Source organism: Dermacentor albipictus, chromosome 3 (genome assembly GCF_038994185.2).
Source record: "Dermacentor albipictus isolate Rhodes 1998 colony chromosome 3, USDA_Dalb.pri_finalv2, whole genome shotgun sequence".
NCBI lineage: Eukaryota > Metazoa > Arthropoda > Arachnida > Ixodida > Ixodidae > Dermacentor > Dermacentor albipictus.
In genome coordinates, this window is record NC_091823.1 from 160,913,494 (window position 1) to 160,935,351 (window position 21,858).

A 21,858-nucleotide genomic window follows, 5' to 3' on the forward strand; every position below is an offset into this window, starting at 1 on the left:
GGTAACGTGGTGCGGTCCAAAAAAATAAACAAAGATAATAACACACGCGAAAATAGAGAAGAAATACTACACGGAAGTGCACAGTAATTTAATATTATGTGTAACTGGTGACATCATTGACATCAATGCCCTGGTAATAATAAATCCAGTGAAATTTATTTGAGATAACAAAATGTGAAACATAAACATACCTTTAGGGAACTCTTTAGCAGCGTATAAAGAGACATTCTGTCCAGGTCCAGTAGCTTCCAGAGCATAGCCAAGAAGAATTATCCCATTTCTGCTGAAGCATGGTGGCTTTCAAGCAGTACAGTTCATTACTTTGCTAAGTAGTGAAATAGAAACAATGAACGAAAGACAGTGCAATGGTGACCCTTAGCACACAAGGGCTATTTTCGGCGCCTTTTCTGTATTTTCGGATTTTCCTTCGCACATAAAGAAATCCAATCAAGCGAACTCAAATCGTAGTGTTCCTACAATTATTGAAGTAAGGTGAGGCAACAACAATACACGATTGGTGAATTCACAGCTGGATGCTATATTTAATGGCGGTCAAATTAGGCCAACGCGGCTGTGATGAGGTCATTGCCGTTGACTTGCTGCTGAGCATGCCTTGTTTTTGCGAAGCATTCAAAGGCATACACGAGTACAACAGAGGAGCAGAAGGGTGGCATAGTCGACCATGCGCACTTTCTGTTGCTTCCTTGCGGCCCACGTCGACACTTTAAATATTTGTCTCGTCTAAAAGTAATTGCGGCCCCATGGTGACGTTAGCAAAGGGACTCGCTTTTGCCGTCTTTTATGGACGTCAGACTCTGGAGTTTTGCAGGACGAGTAGCGCCACCTGCCGTAGCGAATAGGCAGTAATTGAGTAGTGCGAAGCCTGACTCCCTTGCTAAGTTGCCTATGCAGCTAGCGACGGCGAAACAACAATTTAACTAGATTTTGGTCCATATTGCGAGTGTTTTGCGCATTTAACACCCAGACAGAGAGCTATAATTTCTACGCTAGTCGGACGCGCCGCTGAAGTGCCATAAAGCGCTTACTGGCTCACTTTTCAGACTGACGGCGGAAACGACGGCAACCGCGATAGCTCCGCGCGCTACGAAGAAACGCCGCAATCGACGCTACTGTTGTGTTGTAAATTGCCATGAACGTTAAGGACGGAATAACAACGTTCAGTTTTACCGATTTCCATCGCGATCGTATGAAGGGGAAAGGTGAGAGCGCTGGACCATTCAACCTGTTGGGTAATCGGATTATTTGCATTCCCCACAACACATCGGCTCGCATGAGAAATTGCGACATTTTTTTTTCTTCTGTAAGTGTGTTGCGTAGCCCTGACGAAGGACCGTGGTAACCAAGCGAAAACTCAAGAATTTGCAGCCGCCACTTCGTTGGTAACAGAAAAAACAACGTTGCGAACCATCCTGCTTATGTGCCACCGATATCTCCACCTTTTAACAGACGTGCGCCTCCGCTTGACTCAACAAGTGGAACGGAGAGATTTGGCACGTCAGCTTAACCAAACATTTTGGTTCGTTTATGAATTCAAAATCCTGTTCTAGAGCATCGTTGTATCGCGAGCTCATTTCTACTTTCGGTATTTTGTATGTCCTGCGCCGATACTAGCACGCTTCGCAATGTGGTGAGCGTGCTCGACTGCGTTTTTCAAATGTCAGCAATGAAGTTGCTGTAGGAGCACTGGACGAGTAATTGCGAAGTAACGCACGTGTGTAAAGAAAAAAAAATGTCGCGTGTATATACATTTATTTGTGCGCGTTTATTGCTCGAAGCGTAGGCGAAAAGTTCAAATTAAGGTATGAGCGCTGCTGTAGCTCCAGCGAGAAAGAAAGATGCAGCGCGTAGACACTGTAAGAAGCTTCTTTTGTTGTGATCTCACGCTGTTTGCTGCCTTGGAAAACGTGTTCTCTTTGCTGCCCTGGAAAAAGTTATGAAAAGATACTCTCTGTAAATAATTGCGAGACAAAACATTACGATAAAATACATAAAAACGTAGGAGACACTTAAATCTTGTGTTCAGGACATATTCAATATGAACCAATTGGAAATGCTTAGATTGTTATGCCGCTATGCCTATAGACAATCCTGATGCTCTCTGTACTTGCGAGTTGCAGCACGCCGAAATAACACTTGAGACTTTATTTTATATTGTACACGCACTTCGCTCTGCTGAGCTTCCTTTCCGGAACACGGATGGGCGGAAGAAGCTTTCCAGGTTCTTTATTTTTGGGAAACTGTGCCTCAACGCAAACGAAAGAGAGGGGTCTATTGTAGCCTATGCACCTTCGCTTGCGGACAGCTCTCCTTGCACTACTCAGTCCGTGCCAAGGCTCCGATGGGGGCGCTAGTGACGGCTTTTTCCGCAGCGCCGCCTGGGCAGAGTCTGAGGTCTATGCTCCGGATGCTCATGCCTTGCTCATTTTAATTGCTTAGATGATTGTTCCGTTTCCAGCTCAATGTGCGCAGAGTGCCTACGTAGAGACGAAAAAAAAAAGAGTGAGCTGCCTTATTGAACCCTAATCGGCGTGCGAGGACTATCCGAATCGGACATTTAAGGTCAAGAACGAGATCCTCTTACTGACGGCAGAGTTGCTTCCAGTGTTGGTACAGACAGGTTTACAAGCAAGCGATTATATGCTATTCACGTTATCTAGCGAGGCAAGTCTAGCAGTGCTATTGGAGGAATTAGAGGGTAGTAAATGGAATATAATAGGACTTAGTAACGTTAGCAGGCCAAAAAAAAGCATATACGGTGCCAAAAAGCGGGAACATCCTGTGACGAGAACTAGGAGTCGAGAACTAAGAGTCGGATTCCTGATTAATAAGAATATAGCAAGTAACATACAGGAATTCTATAGCATTAGCGAGAGAGGAGCAGGTCTTGTTGTGAAAGTTAATAATATTGACAAATTAACTTAACAAATTGAAGGTTGTACAGGTCTACGCCCCTACATCCAGTCATGAGGACCAGCAAGTCGACAGCTTCTACGAAGACGTGGAATCGGCGTTTAGTAAAGCCAAAATAATATACACTATATACTGATGGGCTACTTCAGTGCCAAGCTAGGCAAGAAGCAGGCTGGAGACAAGTCAGTGGGGGAATATGGCATAGGCACTAGGAATAGCAGAGGTGAGCTATTAGTAGACGTTGCAGAACAGAATAATATGCGGATAATGATTACCTTCTTCCGCAAGCGGGATAGCCGAAAGTGGACCTGGAGGAGCCCGAATGGCGAGACTAGAAGTGAAATAGACTTTTTACTCTGCGCTAACCCTGGCATCATACAAGATGTGGAGGTGCTCGGCAAGGTGCCCTACAGTGACCATAGGATAGTAACAACTCGAATTAGCGTAGACACGAGGTGGGAACGTAAGAAATTGGTACATAAGAAGCCAATCAATAAGTTAGCGGTAAGAGGGAAAATAGAGGAATTCCGGATCAAGCTACAGAACAGGTATGCGACGTTAACTCGGGAAGAGGACCTTTGTGTTGAAGCAATGAACTACAATTTTATGGGCACCATTAAGGAGTGTGCAATAGAAGTCGGTGGTAGCTCCGTTAGAGAGCATACCAGTAAGCTGTCACAGGAGACGAAAGATCTGATCTAAAAACGCCAATGTATGGAAGCCTCTAACCCTTCCGCTAGAATAGAACTGGCAGAACTTTCCAAGTTAATCAACAAGCGTAAGACAGCTGACATATTATGGATAGAATTGAACATGCTCTCAGGAACGGTGAAAGCCTAAAAGAAGTGAAGAAGAAACTAGGAATCGGCAAGAATCAAATGTATGCTTTAAGAAACAAAGCTGGCAATAGAATTACTAATAGGGATGAGATAGTTCAAGTGGCTCAGGAGTTCTATAGGGTTTTATACAGTACCAGTGGCACCCACGATGATAATGGAATAGAGAATAGTCTAGAGGAATTCGAAATCCCACAAGTAACGCCGGAAGAAGTAAAGAAAGCCTTCGAAGATATGCAAAGGGGGAAGGCAGCTGGGGAGGATCACGTAACAGCAGAACTGTTGAAGGATGGTGGGCAGATTGTTTTAGAAAAACTGACCACCCTGTACACGCAATGCCTCAACAGCTCGAGCGTACCGCAATCTTGGAAGAACGCCGACATAATCCTAATCCATAAGTAAGGGGACGCCAGACTAGAAAAAAATATAGACTGATCAGCTTAATGTCATTGCCTAGAAAGTATTTACTAAGGTAACCACAAATATAATCCGTAGACTTCTGTCAAACAAAGGACTAGGCAGGATTTCGCAAAGGCTACTCAATAATAGACCGTATTAACACTATCAATCAGGTGGTAGAGAAATGTGCGCAATATAACCAATCCTTGTATATAGCTTTCATTGATTACGAGAAAGCGTTTGATTCAGTCAAAGCCTTAGCAGTCATGCAGGCATTACGGAATCAGGGCGTAGACGAGCCGTATGTAAAAATACTGAAATATATCTATAGCGGCTCCACAGCCACCGTAGTGCTCCATAAAGAAAGCAACGAAATTCCAATAAAGAAGGTCGTCAGGCAGGGAGATACGATCTCTCTAATGCTATCCACAGCGTGTTTTCAGAGGTATTCAGAGACCTGGATTGGGAAGAATTGGGGATAAGAGTTAATGCAGAATACCTTAGTAACTTGCGATTCGCTGATGATATAGCCGTGCTTAGTAACTCAGGGGACCAATTGCAATGCATGCTCACTGACCTGGAGAGGCAAAGCAGAAGAGTGGGTCTAAAGATTAATCTGCAGAAAACTAAAGTAATGTTTAACAGTCTCGGAAGAGAACAGCAATTTACAATAGGTAGCGAGGCATTGGTAGTGGTAAGGGAATACATCTACTTAGGGCAGGTAGTGACCGCGGATCCGGATCATGAGAATGAAATAATCAGAACAATAAGATTGGGCGGGTTGCGGTTGGCAAGCATTCTCAGACCATGAAGAGCAGGTTGCCATTATCCCTCAACAGGAAACTGTATAACGGCTGTGTCTTACCAGTACTCACGTACAGGGCAGAAACCTGGGGGCTTACGAAAAGGGTTCTACTTAAATTGAGGACGACGCAACGAGCAATGGAAAGAAGAATGATGGGTGTAACGTTAAAAGATAGGAAGAGAGCAGATTGGGTGAGGGAACTAACGCGAGTTAATCACATGTTAGTTGAAATCAAGAAAAGGAGTGGGCATGGGCCTGGGCAGGGCATGTAATGAGGAGGGAAGATAGCCCATGCTCATTAAGGGTTATGGACTGGGTTCCAAGAGCAGGGAAGCATAGCAGGGGGCGGCAGAAGGTTAGGTGGGTGGATGAGATTAAGAAATTTGCAGGGACAGCATGGCCACAATTAGCACATGACCGTGCTAGTTGAATTATGGGAGAGGCCTTTGCCCTGCAGTGGGCGTAACCAGGCTGATGATGATGATGATCATGATCATGATTATCATCATCATATATTCTTTAGTGCTCTTTGTAAAAACAAAGGGGGTGACCCCATCTCCCTCAACGCTCGCTAGTCTCGCTAGTCGCAACCTGTAAGGTACCTGTATAAATAAGCGCACTTCTCTACAATCAACACTACACCCATTCGTTCCCACTACACGTTTAGAACCCGTCACTTTACGAGGTAATGTAATTCCTAAATGCTTCAGAAACTGCTTGAGTGGTGACCTTCCAAAATCGAAGTCATATAAATGGCGCATACAAATCACTTGAAACAACCATTTCTTGGATACGCTAATAATCGCAGGCCCTGCTTTTCCTGGGACGCCAGCGACGTGGTGCTCATTGCGGCCCCTATTACACACGGCTCCGGCTTCGTATGCATCACTTTCGGAGTCCTACTGGGCGCCACCGTGGTTATGGCAACACCAGGCGCCAATTTGACACAAATCAGCCAGTTCATCACCCAGTACAAGGTAAAAGGGCGGTAGAGATTTGCGTCTGCCTGGTGAACTACATATATCTGACAACATGCTTCACCTGACCCTCATTTTCTTCTGATTTATTTACTAATTTAACAACACATAGCGCCGATTGGACGTTAAGTCGGGTTGCTACTGCGCTGCTTAAATACAAAAATGACATACATTGTCTTTCACAGGCCTGGCTGTCCCAACGTGGGAGCGGCCCGCAGCCCGCTGTGTCGCTTACCTCAGGACCTTAATTAAAGTGTTGCATCCATCCATCCATCCATCCATACATACATACATACATACATTGTCTTTGGGTAAATTAGTTGAAAACATTAGTTAAACAAATTCGTTCGGGTTGCTGTCATCACACAGGCATACATATAAATGACTCGTTGTAGTTATTGAACAAATAATCACAAAAGATAGACTAGCTTCTTTTAACCGAAGGATTCAGATGAGTGGTCTGTACTCATGGCATTGGGCAGTGGGCATAGTGATGGTGAAAAAGACCACGACTACGAGAATCGCTCGCTTGCCCGTTTCGCTAGCACCGACTTGTTTCAGTCTACCGCTGTAAACCAAGAACTAGTGCTGCTACGTGAACACCCCCGTCGTATTTGGTGGAAGTGCGGGGTTTCTCTTCGACATTCTCCAGCCCCGCAGTCGGACGCTAACACCAGCTAGTGAAATGGCTGATCCGCGTTTGTCCCAGGCTGCTGCTCCCGTGCCGCCGGCCATCGTGTGCTCTGGCGTCATCCGGCAGCGTGATCCTGCTAAATTTAGCGGCACAGACGACAATGACGTGGAAGACTGGCTCGCCGAGTATGACCGCGTAGGCGCTTATAATAAGTGAGACGACCGCGCCAAGGTAAATAATGTCATATTTTACTTCGCTGACGTGGCCAACCTATGGTTGCTCAATAATGAATCCGATCTTACCACCTGGTCGGCTTTCACGATAACTTTGGCAGAAGTCTTCGGCCGTCCCGCCGTTTGCCGGCTTCGTGCTGAGCAGCGCTTGCGTGGTCGAGGTCAACGCCAGGACGAGAACTTTATCAGTTACATTGAAGACGTGCTCTCGCTCTGCAAACGTGTCAACTCATCTATGTGCGAAGCTGACAAGATCAAGCACGTCATGAAAGGCACCGATGACCATGCCATCCAGATGTTCGGCGCAAAGTGTCCCCGGACGATTGCCGAGGTAATACAGCTCTGTGAGCACTAGGACGAGCTGCGCAATCAGCGTGCCTCAACACGCGCTGCTCAGCAGGACAACGCGGATCTATCTCCCTTGAATTTCGGCTGCGACGCTGCCGACACCTCTGCTTTAACGCCGGAGATAAATCAGATCATCCGCCAGGAAGTCGCATGCCAACTCTCTCTCGCAACTAGCACACCCGAGCCGTCGAGAACCTTGGCTTCTTCGCTTCGTCACGTCATTCAGGCGCGAGTTGCCGCATCGCTGCCGCCTGCCCCTTCATTGGAGCCTGCTCTTGGACCGCTAACTTACGCTGAGGCTCTTGGCCGGCCTTACACTCCTCCGGCTCCTGACGTCTACCGAGCCACAGGCGCCTTCCATGTACCGCCACCACGTTCACATCCGATTCTCGTCCCTTACTCGGCGGCTGGAGTCCCTGTTGTCAACCCATAACTAACACCTGATAACCGGGCAGCATGCTATTCCTGCCATTTTCCGGCTCACGTGGCACGATCCTTCCACCGCCGCAGCCTCCGTTTACCTGACAGTGCGGGCGCCTCAAGCTACAGGTCTGCTCGACTTCCGCGTCGTGACCGCTCTAATCGTCCTCCGAACTCGTGTTACAGTCGTCACCCCTTCGATTCAGACCAGTCGCCTTTCCTACGTCACCGACCCATTTCCCCAATGGTTCGCCGACCCAGCCCTGGAGCCCGAGAAGAAATCTAACAGTCGCAGTTCCATAGACAAGAACTGCGTTTACGTCGAACATGTCACGATCATTACTCCCCAGCGAACGAAACTGAACTTGCCGGAGACGGCGTCATCGTACACGCACTTACTGACAATGGAACCGCGTTTCTCTTATTAGTGAAAAGCTCTGCCGCAATATGAACAAAGTGACCACTCCCCTTACCTCTCTTTCTCTGCGTACGGCAACCTCGCATCGTATTCAGCCTTCAGCCCGTGCACAGCCCGGGTCGTCATTCAAAGCGTTATATATGTTGTCGACTTTGTTGTCCTATCGCGCTCCTCGCACGAAGTTATCCTTCGATGGAATTTCACATGAGTCAACTCCCGGTTCTCAAACCACATTCTCGTGGCGTTTACTACGGTGAAGTATACATGCCGCAGCTTGTCGTCAGCGCCCCAGTTGTTTAAAGTCGCGATTCGTTCGTAGGTCTCCAGCCAGCATTTCGGGTCTTCCGTCGCGGTTCCATGGAAGATCGGTGGGTGCCGAGGCTGTTGCAGGATAACGGGGGACGCTAGGGCAGTCATTGGGGCTGTCTTGGCTACGATCTTTTTGCTTGTCTCAGGTAGAAGTCCGTGTTCCGGGGGTAGCTGTTGTAGCCGGCGACTTGCTCGATGATCCAGGACAACGTAGGTTTTGCCTTTGCAGTCCGGGCTTGGATCACGGCTTGGCGGGGGCATGTGGTACATGAACGAACCAGCACCCCCACCAGATGTCACCTGGTAGTGATGGTTGAATGGTAGTGATGGTAGTGATGGTAGTGATACACAGCAACAATACTGTGAACGGCAAACCAACTTTTATGCATCAGTCGTCGCATGTTCCAGAGCAATCACTGGGACCTGCGTGTCTTCCACAAAGTTCTACACTATTCGCGTCGCGCATACATGCAATCAGATTACACAAAGTTCGGTGACAGATATCGGATGGAACCATCGATAACATTCCAGAAACTTCCGTTACATGCAGGCGCATCTGGTGCTGTGCGGTAACATTTGTTAGGCGGTGAAACGTGGTCTCCCGATAAAGACAAACCAGTACACGTGTCAATGTATATACGTGAGAGTAGGTATTTTTCTTTATTCCAGTATTATGAATATACAAGTACCAAGGGACCCTTCTACATTTTTCAAAGGGAAGGAGGTGCTTGTGTTCTCAGAAAGATCAGGTCCAGCCCACTTGGCCATTCATGTTACTACTGCGCGAAGAAAGAATGGCGACAAAGGAGGAAACAAACACATGCGCACGTTCACGACTGCTTTATTTTGGAAGGTGCTTCGAATAAATAGTTCACTGAGGTACAGTTCACTTGTCAAGATATTTGCGGCACAATGAATGGGGAAGCATGAAATCACTATAGCTCACAAAAACAGAGACGAATATTTTCAATGCGTCGGAATTCAACGTTTTGTGCTACACGGCCACAGACACTCCTGATCTGTGAGGGCTATTGACAGTTGGCTTATGCATTCTTTTAAATTTCCTAATCAAGATGTTTCTGCCACCTTGCGGTTGAGTTGTTCGCTTTTCCTTTTGAGGGTCTATGCTGCACGAACGCTGGAGTGCATCCCCACTCTCTGCAATGTATTCTGGACCGGCAGAACCTACCTTCGTTTCTCGGGGACAGCTGGTGTTCCCGAAGGCGTGAGTAGGCGCACTTTCCACTTTGCCCTACGCAAGATTTTCGGCGTGACATGGACATCCGGTAAACGATGCCTGCATTACAAGGAATGTGGGTACAAGTGTAGTTCACTCGATATACACCTACCAGTGCGGAAGAGGCAGTTTAGTTCCCTCCTGGTTGCGGTGCTTTGAAAGCTTTTCTGGGAGCGAGAGTTCGCACTCCTTACCGCAGGGCCACATCCTTTAGTCCGTGCGATAATCGGTGCACATGCGGAATTACAGAGAGCTTTTTTCTTGTGTCTTACGATGGCTTGTGCAGCTTATTTCCCTTCACGGTTGCTATTAGAGTGATACATGCGCTTACAATGACATAACTAGGGAAATTGTATTATCCAATTATCAGGCTAGGGAAAAGCAACTGTCCAGATGTGCACCGATTATCTCAAGGACTTAAGAACGTCCGCTGGCGATACGATGTACAAACTGTATTCGCAGCCCGAGATACACTTTCAAAAGCCTGCCCTCACGTAGGTAAAAAGAGTGAAACTTCGACTTCCTCACGTCAAGGGGTGTGTACTGAAGCATACTGGTTCGCACGGTCCTTGCAATGTAGTCCTAGCTGAGCGGAGACAATTGTCGTCCCGAAAATCTTACGTATGGCACAGTAGAATGTGCGTGAACACACGCGTTCGAGAACTTGAAAATGCAGCTCTATCTCTCTTGGTTGTATATTGCCCGCAAGTGCAGACGCACCCCAACGTTTTCCAGTGCATGGAGCATTAGAAGGGGGAGGGAAGAATTGAAGTGCGAGATATCGAAAGCGTGTTGCATTAAAAAACTAGAAAACGATTGCCTCATCCAACTGGTAATAGCATTCAAAGACTAGTTTTCGTATCTGTGTAGCACGGTGCGTTGAAAAAATGTTCCGCTACCTAGGGGGATTCATTCTTGTCAGCATATTTGCCCTGGCTTTATTCAGCAACGATTGAAAAAAAAACATGAACGTTTCGCCACCTGTGTGGGTGGCGTCGTCAGTACATAAACTGTCTAATAGAGCAGAATATGACCATATTGATCTACGAAGTAAGCGAAGATATCCGGCAGAGGCCACAGGTAAACGGGTCATGGCGACGGATCATGGCGAATAAACCATGATTTCATAAATTTCCTTGGGCCCTATGACTGCTTTTGTGTCACCGTTTTGACAATATTTAAAACAAACACGTGTGATGTAGTCAAGCGCTGATCCCCTAATTCCGTCTTTGCACGTATGCCATGCGTTGCCTTTGTGGCGTCCTCCATCTGTGCGTTGTAATGCGTCGCTGCCCAGACCCGTCAAAGCAGCTGGCATTGCAGCCCGGGCAGTCCACCTTGCTTGCCAATGTGTACAGGGGCTTAAATACAGTTCTGATTCCCAACAGTTCTAACTCACAACAACGAAGTGCATGCGCTAAAATGTCCCCTCCTGGTATGTTGTCATTAATCATTCATCAATCGGCCATCGTCACTTACCAGCATTCTGAGACCAACAGTGAATTTATTCGTAGACGCTTATAAACCACCTTGTAATTAGCTCGATTATATTAAATTAGCAGAGAATCGCCCCTTTGGTGACGACACCACGGTCGTATAAAGGGCACTCCAGTGCATTCAACCGCCATTCTCCGAACAAAATCAACCAGCAAAGCACTGACGGTATCTGCGAGAACTTCCGCGCAATATTTCAGTGCTAGTGCGAAAAATCTCAAGGGCAGTGCAATAATTTTCCTTTCCTCCATTCTCAGGGCTTACTCCGTAATCTTATTCCTTCCATTCAGGTGACCGCCATTACTGTTCTACCGGCACACCTACGGGCTGTTCTAGCCGAGATGAAGAGCACAGGGAAACCGCTCAGGGGGGTCCGCCGCATTGGCATCGGAGGCAGCACTTTTCCGGAAGCCCTTTACAAGGAACTGCAATCCGCGTTTGGCGACTTCGAATGTCTAGTGAACGCATACGCTCTGACTGAGTCTATGGGGATCCTGTGCTCACCATCCATTCATGCGGTCACTGGCATGGACGTTGGATTCCCTGCTCCATCATCGGAAATTAAGGTGGGTGCGACGAAGTAGCGTAAATGACGCATTTTAAGCATTCATTAAAAGTATCATCATGTGCTTGTTTTGCGAGTTGTAGGTTTTTAAATTCAATACCCTTTGCCTGTCTAGAATCCCCTCGTAGTTGCAGGTGCTCTTAGCTGCAAGTAGTGGCTGTAATGGCTTGTTCAATGCCACTTGTAATAGCTTAATGTATCAAATGTGTCATTCCGCGCTTCTAATAGGTCTTAGCATTCAAGTTGTAACCACACGTGCCCCTGTAGCGTTCACGGCATCTTTATAAAGAGACAGCCGTAATCTGCATTAGTTATTTAGACAGGCTTTTGTTACTGAGCCGTATGACGAGAGCCTGGGTGGTGCCTTCAATTGCTTGGAGGGGCAAGTGGACGAGCGCGGAGGAATGCAAGTGGTGGTGGAAGATAATGCACGGAGGGAAGTTTGGCCTGGTTGAGAAGCTCACAGTACACTACGCTGTAGCGATTGTTGACGCTTATTGAAAACCTTTTCACCAGGCTAGCTAACACGAAATATGCGCTGGCGAACGACACCAGTGGAGAGCCATGAGTGAGTTTTACTGGAAAAATCACGTAATCAAAGCCCCAAAGCATGCCATATCTTCAAGGCGTTTCTCTTCCCTGAGCCTTGGTGAATGATACACGAGTACTGTAGAACACCTGGTCAAGTACTGCTGGCCATCCCGTGTTGTGGAGGATGAAGCGAACAAAAGTAAAGCAGGAACGTGCGACAGGCACATGTACAGTACTTGAAAGCGGCAGAAAGTAGCTATTTAATTGCCATAGCAGGCCCTTGCGGCAATACGTGCAGTAATCCTTTGCTTTGATGCCGCCATGCTGGCAGCATCGAGTGAGTGGCAACACGACTGTACCACTCCATTTATTTGTAAATGTTGTGTAGAAGAATGACATTAGAAATGCCGAGACGGTTCATGCGCGGGCGGTAGCGTTTGGGCAATTACTGTTGTTCACTGCCTGTAATTATATCGCACCCGGTTAATCGAAAGCTTTGATTTTTGCAATTTATTTATCGACAATCGAATAAGCGCATTTCTGGATGTACGTGCAAGAGCTGAAAAAAAAAAACAGCGCAGAAGAGATCAGTTGTACGCAGACTTCGCTAGAAATAAGAAACCCTGTAATATGAATAGGTCATCACCTGTTAGCCAAAATGCGTGCGTGAACACTAGCATACCATGTTTATTCGAACGCAATTGAAAGTGCAGCTGCGGAAGCAGAGAAGTCGTTAACGTTCTGCGGAGATTTATTGCCATTATTAACAGCGAGCTATCACTCGTTATTGAGAATGGGAGCGGAATACAATGGCTCAATGCCAAAATGCACCAAATTGCCTTAATAAAATATGCTGAAAAAATTTACGATGATTACGATACTGCCCAATGCGAAATTTGAGGGCATCTCTATGCGTAATTTCATTTCGCGATGTATTGGCTGGCGCGGACAATCTATCGGACGGCACGTTGCAAACGGAGAGAAGTGTGGCACGTCTGATTCACTAATCGGGAGATTGCGAGAGACAGCGCGTGGGTGACGCGTGGGCGCGACTTACAGCAGCCGCCGCAAACAGACCTCGGCTAATGCAGCGCTTTGTTTTCATATATGGTATCGCTGGACGCGCTAGCGTGCATGCGATCGGTGAACAGACGGTGCCCGTCACTCTGACACTCAATCGTATCCATAGTCGCCCCAGAGCGGCTCTACGCTTTTCTTCACGCGCTTTCGCCATACCCTCCTCTTCCGCTTTCCGCCTCATGCTTTCACTCTAACCTTCTCCTCGGCTTTCCTGCTCGCGCTGTCTTCACTTATCGTCCCCCGCTACTCTTCGCGTTCGCTCTTTCTTTCTTTGCTCTGCTCGTTCGCTCGGTTATGCCCACGACGCCGATGCCGACGCACGCTGACGCTCAAAGCAGGAACGGGTGCTTAAGAGCTGCGCTCTAGAATGTGGCTGTAACTATCATCTAGCACGTAAATTCACAAGTCAATAACGCGGTTCAGAGGTTATTCTACAAGGTCACCGGACATTTTTCCACCATTGCCTTTGTCCCCATATACGAATGCATTGGCAGTCTCGCGCATCCTGGCAAGCCCTTGCCCAAGGGTGCTGCCACCAAAAGATTCATATAGTCAGCGAAAAAAAGATTTGATTTCAAAACGCACTTGGAAAATACGGTGCAGTGTGAGATGGGCACTACAGGATTTCTCCTAATGGAAAGGCGCGTGCTCAGGACGCGATGCAATGTACGCTTTAATATTTGTAGTTGAAAAAGGAAGACTAATGAACAAACGTAATTAGTCACTTTGTTGTATACTGAAAAAACCCTTCGAACTACATTTATTCGTTCAAAAGTATGACAAAAGTGTAGTGGTCTCAAGTAATTTTGTTACTTGTAATGCATTACATACGAATTTGATTAACAGTCTTCCCTACTACTTTGATGAGGATCTCTCTTGGAGTCGGATTTCCTCTCCGCTTGCTCCAAGTGCAGCGCTCATCACTAGCTTCTGTTGCGAGAGAACCACAGAGGCCGTGTTGGTTGGAACATTTAGGTGCACGTTCTTTTCCTGACAGGTGAGCAAGCGAGTCTATGCCTCCGCGACAAGGCCTGCCTGATAATGCTGGTGACTGCGATTAAAGTATTATCAGATTATTCAGATGGTATTATCGGAACGTAATTGTACCATTATTACGGAAGGCAAATCTGCAAGTAGTAATTATCCCGGAGATTAACCTAAATCGGCAAAGAATACGTAAATGAAGGTCTGAGCGATGATTCTGGCCGTAATGTCATGTAATAGTGTCACGTCAAGCGAACGGGCAAATCTGTCCATGTTGGTCAAAATATAACGGAGCCCCTTGGAAGGCGCGAATTGTCCCTAACGCACTTGCACGGACAGAGGTGAAACGGGTAACGAGAACAGCGAACTTCTCCAATGGTATGGAAGTGTGCCACCACTAACTTAACTGTCTATTGGCAACACATATATCAGTGGGCCCAAGTGCAAACGTCGTTGCTCAATCCTGACTAAACACATCGGACCGTGACGAAGCGTTGTGAAGAAAAGACGTTGGGATGTGAAAGCGCCCGCACGCCCATCTGCATGAGCAGGCCTTGGCTGTGTTCAGGCATCACGTATTCGAGCACGTGAGGATTGAAGCCTTTCGCGTGCAGCCGTGCGTGGCTTAGCCGTGTCTGGGGAAAGCGGGATCCTGGGGATTTAGCCAATGCCTGCTGTTCAGATTTTTAAGGCCCCCGGCAGAGGCAACACAGCTCCTTGGCCTCTGCTTCACATAGACACAGACTGACCCACGTGGAGAAAATCGGCAGTCGTCTTTTCCTGCCCTCCTCTTGAATTTTTTCTTCATCTCTCGCCTTTTCATCGTTCCTGTCTGTTTTTTTCACTTCTTACTTCCATGTTTCTGCAGGTCAGTGGTTTATCTGGTGTACTTATCCAACCTTGGACATGTTATGTTCCAGCGGTGATGCATCGCTGGCATCTGCTCGCATCCTTCCAACCTTGTAGCGCCCCCTTGTTTTGCTCCGTGGTAGGTGGCTACCATCGCCGACGAATTTTCTAGCGTTTATGTGGCAAAGGCGTTTTCCCTATTGCCTCATCGCTCCCTGAAGAGGAGGCGCACCCCTGAAACATTCAGTTTTTGTTATGCAATCGAAACTGTCCTTTCCCAAGTACCACCTTGGGAAAGCCAGCACAAATATGAGTCCGAATGATTTCATAATTTCTTGTAGCAAAATGTCTCATGGAAAACAATAAGCCCAGGTCATAAAGTAACGAAAACGGGAAGCGGCGATCTTCTCGAAGTTCATGGCAAAGAACAGAGTGTAACAACCTTAAAACTTGTAGCGGTTGGGGACATCACCGCTTCAGTGGGTCACCCATGAAACATTCAGTTTTTGTTATGCAATCGAAAGTGTCCTTTCCCAAGTACCACCTTGGGAAAGCCAGCACAAAATTAAGTCCGAATGATTTCATAATTTCTTGTAGCAAAAGGTCTTATGGAAAACAATAAGCCCACGTCATAAAGTAACGAAAACGGGAAGCGGCGATCTTCTTCTCGAAGTTCACGACAAAGAACAAAGTGTAACAACCTTAAAACTTGTAGCGGTTGGGGACATCACCGCTTCAGTGGGTCCACACAGGTCGGTGAACACAGTGCGCGGTGTCATCTCGGAAGATGAACTTCTGGAACTCAGTGAGAGCGAACTACTGGAAGGATGGCAAGACCAGAACGTATTCAAGGTGCAAAGAATGACGATAAGCCGAGATGACAAGGAAATACCTACCAAGCACGTACTAACTACTTTCGGAATCAGAAATATACCTAAATCGATCGAAACCGTTTATGTAAGTTTCGTGTCAATCCATACATCGCAAATCCGCATGAATGCTTCAAGTGTCAGCGTTTTGGGCATGGGTCGCAAAGCTGCAGATGGCGTGCTATTTGTGCTAAGTGTAGTTTTTGTGCGTGCTAAGTGCTAAATGTTGAAGGCCCCTCGCCTTCGCTCAGGGGGTCCGCGAGCCGCGACCAGCACGACAAAGGACCAGTGGCACAAAGAACGAAAACCGCTTTAATGTATGATATAATGAAACACTCAAACAATTACCGCAGCCTCGCGGCCAATAACAGAAAATAAGGCAAAGAAGCAAGCAGCAGAACAGCGAGGCAACAAAATATACAAGCCAAAGGGAGCGACGAAAGAATGGCCGCTACAAACCATCAACCAACAGAATCTTTCGGGTGATAACAGAATGCATAAAGCGCAGAAAGCAAGCAAGCACCGAACCAGGCGTGCAGATAGTCCGAAAAGCGAACAACAAGAGCACTCATTCATGCAGACACAATGCAATGACGCTTTTCCCCCTGCTCTGCAGCACGCTCGGAAAGAAACCTAGACGGGCCACGCCCCACCAGCGCCTCCCCAGGCCCGCGCCCTGGAAAAAAGCCCCGAGTGCCGTCTTCGCTGCCTTCTTATCGGGCAGCGACCCCTCCTGCAGTCCCCGCGCGAGTTCTTACGATAACGCGATCGGTGCACATGCTCCATGCGACGAGTGCCGCTGTGGCGCGCGTTTCAAAGGCTTCCCCCGTGCGCGCTGCAGAGATGGCCCAAGGGCCCGACAATGTCAACACTTTTTTGACACATGCATTCAGCAACCCGGTGTGCCAACTTGCACGGGCGCACCCCGCCTACTAGCGATCGTACCTTTCGTGGAAAAAGAGAGGTCATAGAGCTGAAAGTCAAACTAAAGCTAAGCTCTGCTAGGCACGTACGCGTTTTCTTCTTCACGATCAGTTCACTCCTTCCTGAGCCGATGTGACGCGCTTGGGGGCAGCGCCACATCCTTCGGCGGCCGCCCGAGTACAGCGGTGACGCCATTAGCCACCTCGGCAGGAGCAACCAGGAAGGCCAGCAGACCTGTGGGCTTGCTGTGCAGGGAGACTCGAAAAAAGCCCAAGTGCGCCCGCTGAGCAGGCATCTTCCAGCGCCTCCAAATAGGCGATGGATGCAACCTCCGGCATCTCAGATGTCGAAGCAAAGGCGTAGCTCCCTGCGGAGCACCACCAAAAAAGAAAAAGAAAATCCCGTATCACGGGCCCTGCAACGGTCCCGTGAGATAACCTAGTCTACCTCTCTTGACACACAGCACAAACACTTCCAATATTGCTATACACGGACACTACAATAGAATGTCAGGGTTCTACACCACAATCTGGATGACATAAAATAGCTCTTACATAAGATTAATCCAACGGTGCTGTGTACGCAAGAGAGACACCTCAATTCTACACACACAGACTTTCTCCAGCAATGTGCCATTTACTGCAAAAACCTTAACAACGCTCTAGCCTTATCGGGCGGTGTAGCCATAATAGTCGATATGGGTGTCGCCTGCCACGATTTATAGCTGCAACGCCCCTTGATGCAGTTGTAGTCACAACAATGCTGTTAAAACATGAGCATTATTTAGCCAGCCCTGCCACGAAAGAAGTGCAATGGCTTTTACCTGCACAAAAATGCGTAAAGTAACATTTCTATGTAAATGAGAGAGGGGGATACCTTTACTAGTACGAATTGGAATAATGCCCACAATTCGCCATAAAGACACGTAAAGCCGGAAAACAGAAGTAAAATGAAGTGTACCTCACAGGTCCGCCTGCGAGATACACCCCTCCTTTGCTTGGCAAACAAGGAACCACATCAAATGGAATCGCGCATGAAAGAAGCCCAGGAAGAACACTGCCAAGAACAAGTAAACAAGTGACAGTGTAAAATAAAAATTTCTAACACCGTTTTTGCAATTCACTCTGAAAGATTTATACAGCAATATTTGCGGAACAATGACTGTCCTTTTGGATCCCTCGTTTACTGCTCTACGAAGTGCCAAACCGACTCCTATCGTTATTTGTGGAGTTGCGTAAAGATGCGTGGCCGCCAGTCCCATACAACCGCGTAGAGCGCAGGACGCTGCGTTTTTAGACGTACTGCGCCCATCGCAGAAAGTTAGAAAAACATCACATAAACACATCCGAGGAGGGACTACGTCAAGTGACTCGACTAATAACTGTAGAAGCGTCATTCAAAGCACACCGAATTATTATCTCCTTCCGGCGGCGCTTTCACTACTTCTTGTTTAAATAAAAAGAAGTTCATTGATAAATATTTTCGTGAACAACGGTTAAATTTGTTAATTTTCGCTCTTCAGTCCTGTTTGCCTGTTGCCTCTGCTCCCTTCCGTAGTAGATCGCTTAATTTCTCAACTCCTTGCGACTCTTGTTTCCAGTTCCCAATTTTGCACTGAACCTTGTGTATAATTAGGGGGAAACCAGACGAGGTAACGGGTGACAGTCATATTGCTTATAATCTCGCCGGTAATTGCAGGGCCTGACGATGGACGCTGTTTTGCCTGACTTTCTTTTCTACCTTATCTAAACCATATCACGGCTGCATGGTTCCGAGGATCTGCCAGCGTTGCGGTGAGCCGTCACTCAAGGGGAATAAAGAAGAAAAAGGAAAAGTTAAACGTAACTGACGTTGTCTCCGGCCGTAGCTCGTTCCACGAACATACAGACCAGCTGAGTACGAACCGAATCCCTTTCCTTGTCCCTGGATCAGTCTAAACGAAGAAGGTTGAACTAACGAATCAACAGCGATTCGCGTGGTCGTTGAACAGATGGTGGCAACTGAACGCCTCTCGAGTTAATCGCGTGGGCACCGAATCGATAAAGAAACTGGTGTTCACAGCCCAGGAGGGGCCGTCATCGGCCTCTCCTGGGCTGTCCTGGGCATATGAGGAGTGAAAAAAACGACGAAAGGTTGACCGCCGCATAGCTGTCAAGTCTGAAGATTGATTTGGCAGCGCTTTAGAATGTTTGTGAGGAGTTGTGGCGTCAGAGGGTAGGAGGGAGGGATATGCCGAATAATTTGGGGGGGGGGGGGCGCCGGGCCTCCACGGGTCCCCTCTGGGTACGTGCCTGGTACACGTGCATGTTTACTAAATAGAAACAACCATTCTTCAGCGTTGCAAACAACACAATTTCGTCGGTAGATGCAGCCATCGCAAAAAGTACAGTCATGCCATAATGGTAGTGGAAGGTGCTTACGAATACACACGGGAGGGACCATTTCTCAATTATTTGAAAATTAGGACAACTGGATGACTGCTCTCCACATGCACCGCGATGTAATGTTGACTCAGTGGAAAGAATTACAGAAAGCTAGCATCCTTTTGCCTGTGATGACGTTCTCACGCTTAGTACTGACGATGCAGTTGCATATTTACCAGCATTTAGTGTCAATGTAGCATCAATATGTATCTCAAAAGGAGATGAATCGCCTTCTAAACCACGTGTTCTCCGCTGGAACGACGAGCATAGGGAAGTGGAAAACAACAAATTGAGGCTTGGAGTCAACCCCGTGGCTCTCCGACTTTTGAGAACCCTATCAGCTTTAGGAAAATAAAGCGTGAGAGCAGCAGAAGGCGCCCGTGTGCTAAGAGGGAAAACTGGCAAAGATATATATTCAGAATTAAGTCTTGTACCGACGAACGAAAGGTCTGGAACAGGCTGAACATAATAAAAGGCCGGCTAGCTCATCCTCTACCACTAGAAAATACAGAGGGAGACACCCTTGACGACCGAGCTTATTCACTTGGCGCACAATTAGCGCACACTTCCAGCCCATTCTGCTACTCAGAAAGATTTCTATGATACCAGCCACAAGCAGAGCGACTGCCTCTGAGTCCGGAAACCACAGCGAATCAAGTATATAATCGTCGATTGAACATGGCGGATCTTCAGCGTTCACTAAATCGCTATATTAAGTCCGCTCCATGAAGTGACCGAATATTGCTTGAAATGATGAAACACTTACACCCTAAAAGCTACAACACACTAGAGTCCACCGTGAACTCCATGTTTTCTGGCTGTTACGTTCCGGACGCTTCAGAAGAAGCGATCATAATTCCTATTCTATGATAGGACAAGGACTCGTCCTCAATCAGTAGTTACAGCTCTTACAAGTTGTCAATGCAAACTCTTTGGGCAAATGATTGACCGGCGGCTGATGTATTTTCTTCAAACCAAATATTGGCCGCTTACAGTGTGGTTTCAGAGAAAATATATCCACAACAAGTCACCTTGTCCGAATCGAGACTAACATCCGTGATGCATTTATGCATAGATTCTTCTTATCGGTATTTTTAGATATGGAGAAGACATACGGCACAACAAGGTATTTTGGAATTTTCTGTGTGCTGGTTGTAATTTTAGTTCGGGACAATTTAGTGAATGTGATTCACCAGTTACCTATTTTATCGCACATTCTGTCTTAGAGTTGGCAACGTCCTGTCTCGTGCATTAACGCCCGAGGCTGGTGTACCAGAAAGCGATGTGAAGAGCGGTACGCTATTTATTGTCAAAATTAACTCGCCCCATACCATAATACCATCTGCAGTGTTTTTTCTGTTCATGTGGATGACAACCAAATATGTTACAAATAATGTAATGTGAGCATGCGCGAGCGACAAGTACAGCTTACCTAAAATAGTCTAAGTGGGCTGACGAGAACGATATTGAACTAAATCGTAAGAATAGGTATGTGCGTCTTCTTGAACAGACGTGTACTACCGGACCCCATGATAAATCTCCGCAGAGAACGACTACCTGTGAGCTCCGAACATAAACCTATGGGTACTCTCTTAGACACTAAACTAACCTTTATCTCCTACCTGATGTACCTTAAAGCGAAGTGCCTCAACACTATGAATCTGCCGAACCTCTTGTCGCGCACATCCTGTGGAAGTGACAGCAGATACCACATAAGCTTGTACAATGTCTAATACGGTCACACCTTGACCACTCTGGTACGTCTGGGGCTTTAAAAGTGATCACATTCACCACTTAAGTATCCGCCCTGCTACAGGCGTCCTGTACAAAGCATGTATGCTGAATCTAACGAATGATCTTCATATTTACAAAGAATATATTTAAGCTTCTCCTACACCTCTAAAGCCAAATCAGATGTAGATCATCTGTGTCATTCAATTATTGGCGACTTGTCCACTTCCAGGCTGTTGTGTCCAGCCCAGCCACCATGCCTGTTCAGCTATTCCGGTTGGAAGCACTGTCAGAAGAAACAGGTGTCCCTCTTCTATGAAATGTCCGAATGGCTCCTACTCAGCTTCCACTTCTTTGAATGTGGCAGACTACGCAGTGTTACATCTCTTTCGTAGAAATATGAAAAGGAGCGCCAGAGAACACATATAGATTTCCAATTTCTTGAACCTCATGAGAAGTGTCCCTGTAAGCCTCCTGATGGTGTTTCATTAGTAGCTCTAGGAACATACATTTTTAATATCCGGTGCATTGAGTACAGAAAAATATTTTTACCATGGAGGCGTACGCGAAACTGTCTGCAGTTAAACACATAAAGCAAACTAATCTCACTATGTCTATTGTTTTCAGACTCATCGAGTGTAGTGCGAGTGCTAATAAGTTTGCGAAAACATAAGAAATATTGCCTTTAACGAATTACTTGCATCGCTATGCTCAGCTTATATGGTAAAACAATACAGCGTCCTTTGTTGGCTATGTGACCACAGTGGCATGAACTTAAATGAAGCTGTTGACAAGAACGCTGTAGTTTTCAGCGAAACTGACACTACAGCCGCAGACCTTAAAGTATAGCAAACATGAGGA

At 46.9% G+C, this 21,858-nt stretch overlaps 1 protein-coding gene across 3 annotated transcripts in view; it reads left to right on the plus strand.

Moving 5' to 3' along the window:
* The window catches only part of LOC135905185 (uncharacterized), a 100,911-nt gene that overhangs the window by 60,360 nt on the left and 18,693 nt on the right, over positions 1-21,858 (plus strand). For all 3 annotated transcript variants that reach the window (XM_065436206.1, XM_065436208.1, XM_065436207.2), the window contains exons 6-7: positions 5,780-5,948; positions 11,332-11,607. In XM_065436206.1, the coding sequence (XP_065292278.1) occupies positions 5,780-5,948; positions 11,332-11,607 (445 nt within the window). The remainder of the gene's footprint in view (positions 1-5,779; positions 5,949-11,331; positions 11,608-21,858) is intronic.